This window comes from Eptatretus burgeri, chromosome 5 (assembly GCF_056783735.1).
Source record: "Eptatretus burgeri isolate ZD-2024b chromosome 5, Ebu_testis_v1, whole genome shotgun sequence".
Lineage (NCBI taxonomy): Eukaryota > Metazoa > Chordata > Myxini > Myxiniformes > Myxinidae > Eptatretus > Eptatretus burgeri.
The window spans coordinates 69,665,700-69,673,199 of NC_140965.1; the positions used below are offsets into that span (position 1 = coordinate 69,665,700).

Sequence of the window (7,500 nt, forward strand, 5' to 3'; positions counted from 1 at the left end):
GTCATTCAACCTTATCAAATTCACTAACCCAACCCCTACCACAACTGTTCATCCCCTTGACTCCCAGCTCTCCTGATCTACACAACCAGCAAAAATAAAATAAATCAACCCTAGCCATCATAACATATGGTCCCCTGTAATTAAAATTTATTTAGCGAATGCGCTTGTTCGGTTGTTTATTAAACACCACCCAAATAACAGCATATGCCGACCAGGCACTTCTAATTAAAGTCAGCCATTGCAGCACACTCACACTAAAAATTGCACATGTGCACACTTCTGTATGCTTACTAAGATGGAAATTAGTACCAGGCCTGGGCACGGTGGTTAAGAGTGCCAGGAACAGGAACAAGCACCAACTCCGACAGGGATTTGCCATCGGCACAGAGGGTTAAAAGTGTCAGGCACAGTAATGGATATTGAATTAAATTGCAATCTGGTGTGAAGGGAGTACGACACGCTTCTCGGCGACAACCCGGTTCCTTCTTGCCATGTATTAAAACCAGACTGGAGGAGATGGAATCTTACGGACACATTGCTAAAGTTAACGAACCAAATGAATGGGTCAGTTGGACGATGGTATCTCTTCGAAGCGACAAACTGAGAATCTGTCTTGATCCATTGGATCTGAATGAGGTCATCAAGAGGTAGTACCATCCCATGCACACTGTTGAGGAAGTCATCACAAGTATACCTAATGTTGAGGTATTCTCAGTGCTTGACACAAAGTCCGGTTTTCTTCAAATCAAACCAGATGAGGAATCATCCGATCTGACGTGTTTCAATACACCATGATCGGTACGTATAGATGGCTTTGTCTTCCCGTTGGACTGAAATGTGCGCCTGAAAAATTTCACACGATTATGGGTCATATGATTGAAGGCATCGATGGAGCTTTAGCAATCATGGATGATATTCTTGGAGCTGGTCCAGACATGGAGCTACATGATCGAATCCTGAAACAAGTTATCGAGAGGATAACAAACCACAATCTGAAGTTTAATCTGCAGAACTAAAATCCACCAGTTATGGGGACAGCAGCAGGACATAGACTATATCTGCCTATGGACTATCTCCTGATCTGGCCAAAGAAGACGCAGTTCAGAGTATGCCGGCTCCGATCGATAAGGAAGCTGTGAGGCACTTCATTGAATTTATCACGTATTTGTCAAAGTTCATCCCTCGGTTGAGTGACGAGTTGGCTCCGCTCTAAGAGCGGCTGAAACGGCACGTTGAATATAAATGGAAACCGGCTCAAGTCAGAGCATTTGAGAGACTGAAGAAACTTTACTGTGGTCTTCTATTACAGTTCTTGTGCAGTTCTTGTCCAGGATAACCGACCCATCACATCCAGCTCCAGAACTCTCCATGGAGAGGGAGATACGGTAAGCACACCCAGAGAACGGGATGCTGTCCCTCGTCCATGCCTGCAGGAAGTTTCGCTGTTATATCTTTGGGTAAACAGTCACCGTCTACAATGACCATAAATAATCCTCTGGAAATAAGAGCCAGGAAGCCGCTGCTGTCCACTCCAACGAGACGGCAGAGCATGCAACACCGATTGCAATGGCATGATCTGACCATTCAGTACACAAGAGGGGAGGATATGCAGCTCCTAGACACGCTTTCTCATGCCTACCTGCCAGATACTCGCTTGGAACTGCACAACTTTGAGCATATTTCAATGTTGGACTTTCTTTCTATCTCTGTTTGGCAAGAGGTATGCTGTGATCTTCAAAAAAGCTACTCAATCAGAATTCAGTCAGTTACAGTCCATGATTCTTAACGGATGACCAGACGCCAGGCAATGTGTATCACTGGGTCTTCAACCGCACTGGGATTCCTGGAGTGAACTTCCGGTTACGGATGGCATCACATACAAAGGCATGTGAATAAGCAACGAGCTCGGTCCTCCATGAATACAGACATTGAGCAAAATTCGCCTGCCTGCTGAACCCTTGAAAACAACTCCGACACCAGATCTACCTTGGAGTTAAATTGGGACAGACCTGTTCCAGTTTGATGCTAAGACATACCTAATAATTGTTGACTGATTACTCCAGATTGATGAAGGTGGACAAAGTGAAGGATTTAGGCTGCAGAACAACTCTTGAGCAACGGAAAGCACAGTTCAGTCGACATAGTCCACCAGAGACTCTACAGAGTGATAATGGGATGATGTACAATTCACAACTTGTGAGAAAATTATGCAAAGATCACAAAATCAGTCTTCGAATGTCCAGTCCCCGATATCCACGTTCAAATGGAGAAGTCGAGGGGGCTGTGCAGACCATCAAATGACTCCGGAGAAAATCTACGGACAATTACATCACTTTGCAGGATTATCGCACAACACCATTGGAAGGCATTCAAGTATCGCCTGCTCAACTACCGATGGGAAGACATCCAAGGAATACCTTTTCCATTGTCTGCGGTCTTCTAGTACCTATGGCTTACAACCATGATGCTGTGTTAAGACACTTTGACCTGGAAAAAGCAAAACAAAAGTTCTACCATGATCGTCACACGCTCAAAGATCTTGCACAATTACATATGTATGATGAAGTTGTAATGGAGCCTCCTCCAGGTTCCAAACGATGGGTACCAGCTTTGATTGTGAATCAGCACTCCGAGCCATGTTTGAACATCGTTCACTCCCGAGGAACGGGTGACACTTATCACCGTAACTGTTGACTTTTATGTAAGAGCACTCGTGGAGCCAATGAGGCTACAACCCTCAATCATTCTTTTGTCGACACTAATAACGCTACCAGTAAGTGACGAACTAAGCCATTAGTCAGACTTGAAGCCTCCAGCTCGCAACACTGTGCATTATGTAGCACTGCATGAGCCAGAATTGAGCAGTCACCCTGCCGGTGCCTAAAACACAGCCAGTTACCCTGCGTGTAACTTGTACTCAAAGTGGTCGTATCAGCTGTCGACCAAACAGAATCGACTTGTGATGAACTAGAAATTTTGCCCTAACCAAGTCTGGATGTTTTCTGTCACAGAGTTGAATTTGATTTGTTCGGGTTTAATTTGGATTTACCAGGGTGGCTTGAAAGTGGCTTTACCCCTCCCAGCAAAGCATTAGTTCTTAAACTCTTAATATACAGGTTTTATTGTGCACTACTCACAATAATTAATCAGTCATTGTATTTGTGTGCACTCCATAATTCTCTTTGCACTGCTGAAATTGTCTTCAAGTCCTCTTAAGCATCTTCTTTAGCATTTGTGGAGTAACCTGTGCGAAAGAAGCAACGACTTCAACGCGCAATTCCTCAATCGTCCGATCCCAGTTTGTCGATACTTTCTCCTTGATGAAGCCCCACAAAAAGTTGTCTGAAGTCATTAGATCTGGACTACGTGGTGGCCACGGTAGAGGAGCTGATGATGTTGGTGACCCGCGTCCAATCCATTGGGATAGCCTGGCAACATGCAACACAAAAGGTGTGGGTGTGCCGTCTTGTTGAGATCAGACACTTTCAGCTTTTCCCACAGTAACAAATCGTGGTAACAGCCAGTTTAAAAAACAAAATGTGCTCATCAGGCTAAACTGCTTATGGGGCCATCAAACAAATGGGGACAAAATAAATGTCTTGAGAGACCATTCCTGCCATTATCGTCACTTGTGGAGGATAATGCTCTAATTCCAACATGAAATGTGGATTTTCCTTCGATCAGAACACCACATTTCGTGCCCGTGAGCTTCAACAGATGGTAGATTCATCCGAAGACGACAATTTTCCTCGAGACAAGGCAGTGGGGAAAGTATCAAGTAAGACATCGCATGATGCACCGCACTTATCCATGTCGGCATTATTCAGTTCATTCACAAATTATGGACGCCATCGCTCGGGTTTGAACTGAAGGTCTTTTTCATGGGAGTTTGCACGATGGTCCGTGCGGTACGCCAAGTTCATTGGTGCTCTTGTTGACTTTATCGGTGACTGGTCAACTGATGTCAGCACAGCAGTGCACGTTTCTTTTTGTTACCAGTCTTCCACTGCACTTCTTGTCCTTCACACTTCTCTCCCATTTCAAAAGCCTGGTTTTCTCATTTTAACGTGTGTGGGGTGGAGAAGGTTTTCCAAAGTGTTCCGCAAAAACTGTCCACGCTTGAGCAATATGCGACTTTCAAAATGACGTAAAAATGCAAAAATGAGGCCTTTTGCGCAAGTGCCGTGTGTGTTTACAGTGACTCGGTTCTGCCTGCCGGGCACTTTTAACCTGGCATTGTTAGCATGAAATCTGTGATTCAAATAGTCTTCCAAACAAAGTTTTTCAGCATTCATACAAAAGAGTGGCAATTTCAAAATGGATAACCATAATTGTTCTGTTCTTAAATGCAAATCAGACTCACACAAATGGAGGAAATAGTTTGACACCATGGAAACCAAGGCCTTCAACATCATTGGAGTCTTCCGTGATGAAACCGAGTCTATGGGCGGATCACTCTTCCGTTGCAAACAGCTCGGTGGTCTCTCTGTCTTCGAGCTCCTCCTTTCTGGTCTTGCTGTGCTTTGTCCCCACCCTTCCCCCTCCCCCCCCCCAAGCAGGGCGCACGCAGTTCACCATCAACCCCCTTCTGATGAAACTTCCAGAATCCAGAATTACTGCTCACCTCCACTCATTCGTTCCTCTTTTTTTCCCACCTGTAGAACCAACTTCCAAATTCTCTTCAATATCATTGTTCCCTCGGGGTTTCAGTTCATCTCCCATCCAAAACCATGATCTTCTCTACCCCCATTAATCCCCCCCAAGCCCAGCTCTTTCCAAATTTTCAGTTTGTTCTTCTTAAGAGTTTGCTTCTATATCCACCTTGTCCACCCCATGTGACCTCCCTTTCCCCTCGTTTATCCCCACATCCCTTATTTGTTCAAGTCTCCCTCAACCCTACTGTTGGTGTTTCACCCCTCTTCTGGTGCTCCTTTTGTTCTGTTGTATGCTGGTCCGTTCAGTGTTCTCGCTCTTCCATGAGCCTTGACTCTGTATACTGTGCAAGAGAAAACTCGTGTCAACATGAACCAAAAGCGTTAATTGAAACTTGTGTACGACCAGATGATCCCACCAACTGTGAACATAGAAAACTAGAAGGGCACTCAGTTGAGCGCATACCTCTGCCAGGCTGAACAGTTTACGTTTTGTATCCCACTGATCTATCGGCCGGATGAGGATTCAGACCTTAAAACGAAAATCTAATCAGCTTGTTCTCGTCACCTAACAAACCCATCCACCAAGTTTCATCCGAATCCATCCATAACTTTTTGAGATAGCGTGCTATCCATAGTTTTGGCCCAATCTCACAATGATAAAGAATCACTTAAAAGGTTCTCGGACTTAGATGTGGATCGTCACCAAAATCGAATCAATTCGTCCTTGTCACACACCCAACCTGTCCATCAAGTTTCATCCGAATTCATCGACATTCGACAACGTTTTGAGATATCATGCTCACAGACAGACAGACACACACAGGAGTGAAAACAACCTTTGCTCACCTCCAGTAACAAAGCATTGCGACCAGATATCGTTCTTGGGTACAAAAAAAGAAAAGACAGCATTGCTAACTGAGCTTTCAGTACCCAGCAATGTTGGCGTAAACAACGCTGAACTCAAGAACATGACCAAATACCAGGATCTGAAAAATGAAGTTGAAATATCTTGGAAGCTGAAGAGCGCCGGAATTGCACCAGTGGATAAATGGAGGAATGGGAATGATAAAGAAGAACCTCACAAAGATCCGACAAACCATCCCTGGGAACATTACAACAAACCGGCTAAGTGATGACCATGAAAATAGCTCTCGGAACAATGAGAACAACAAACCTTCATCGGGAGGTCCATCAATCGTGATCACTCATCATAACAGAGATAACCACTCCCAGCCCTGGGAGGACTCCATTTCACCTCGTGAAAGCCAGATATGGAGATATACAACCAACGACACACACACACACACGCACACACGCACACGCACACGCACACGCACACTCACCTTGCTAACAATCTCATTGACGATGGCAGAGTCTGCTTCAAAGTACTGATGTTTGAAGTCGTGGTTGTTGAGGTAGGCCAGCTTAAACACAGCATGATCTGTGAAACACGCACACACAACGATGCAGACAAATACTCATTGTTGCTATACATTACACTTGCATGCCAAGCCTCGAATCGATGTTGTAATTCCTCAAACACACAGGGGTCAGAACATGTGAATCCAGGAGCTGAAATGAGATTATTAGCCGTTACACACAATGTGTTCGAGCGTGCTCCGAGACATGTCGGTGTGATCCAATAAGATAAAAACTATCTACCATGGTGAATGGAAACCAAACGTGATGTACTTGTACAAGCAACAGGAACCGGAGGCACATAAACTTCAGGCTTTCATGAAACCAGAGTTAGCAATGAATCAGAGAATATGATGTTTGGGAAAATGGAGGGGCACAACGCAAACAGGGGGACGGGGGAGACGCAAACACTAATGGGGAGAGGGGGAGGCACAAATACATGGGGGGAGGGGGAGGCACAAATACAATAGGGGTACACAAAGAGGAGAGAGAGGAACAAACACAAACACAGCTTGATGCTGACAGCTCTCTGAGTGTTGGGAGTAGGATGTGCATGTGTGAAGCAGAGTGTGCTGGCAGCCAGGGTTTGAGGGGCAGCCATGAACGAGTGTGTTTGATGAGCTCAGGCAGACAGGGACAGACGCCAAGTTGTGACAGCCGTGAATATAATGTCCGAATACAGAGTTGCGGCTGTCAGTCTCAGGAAGAGCGCATCCGAGATGTCGTGCCTGACAACTCCATTTTCCCATTTAATTACGGGCTCTCGAGGTCCTCAGGGGCTCCAAGGGGGAGTGCGAGGCCTGGATTCTTGATGTACTCGTATATAGTTTGGCTTAATTACTTGAAAGGTTCATTTCATGAACAATAATGGTGGGATAGCGAAGCATTGAGCACCGAAGTATTTCAAGCTTACCATGCGGCATGCCGACGGGTTGGCTGTGAGAGGGTCTTTGATTTGGCAGGCGACCACGTTAGGATCGTCCAGAGTCGGTGACCATTTTCTAAGGTTGTAAGCAATCGAGCACATTGTCAGGCAGACACGACTGAGACATCGGTCCTCTTGCCCTTTGGGAGATGTGCTTCAGTAGGCAGTGAGCTGGAACATCAAGATCTCATCATGGACACCAGTCGGTACAGGCAACACTCCGCCAAACCATTCGCTTCTTTCTTTGTCGCAATTTGTGTCCCCAAGTCGACCGGTGCCACGCGGACATGATTAATAGCTTGGAAACGGTTGTAAATATAATAAGGAAACATGTTGCGACCATTATTTAAATGTCAGCTGCGGAGCTGCCTTCTTCGCAGGAACCACCTGGCTGTCGCTGCGTGGGCGATTAATTAAGGGGAGAACCGGGGATCAAATCCCACGCAATGTTAGCCCCACGAAGAACGGGCTGACTACAGACTGCCAAACCAGGATGAACCC

At 45.6% G+C, this 7,500-nt stretch overlaps 1 protein-coding gene across 2 annotated transcripts in view; it reads right to left on the bottom strand.

Moving 5' to 3' along the window:
- The window catches only part of MAPKAP1 (MAPK associated protein 1), a 269,365-nt gene that overhangs the window by 16,133 nt on the left and 245,732 nt on the right, over nucleotides 1–7,500 (bottom strand). For both annotated transcript variants that reach the window (XM_085882336.1, XM_085882335.1), the window contains exon 10: nucleotides 5,999–6,096. In XM_085882336.1, coding sequence (XP_085738462.1) covers nucleotides 5,999–6,096 — 98 coding nt within the window. The remainder of the gene's footprint in view (nucleotides 1–5,998; nucleotides 6,097–7,500) is intronic.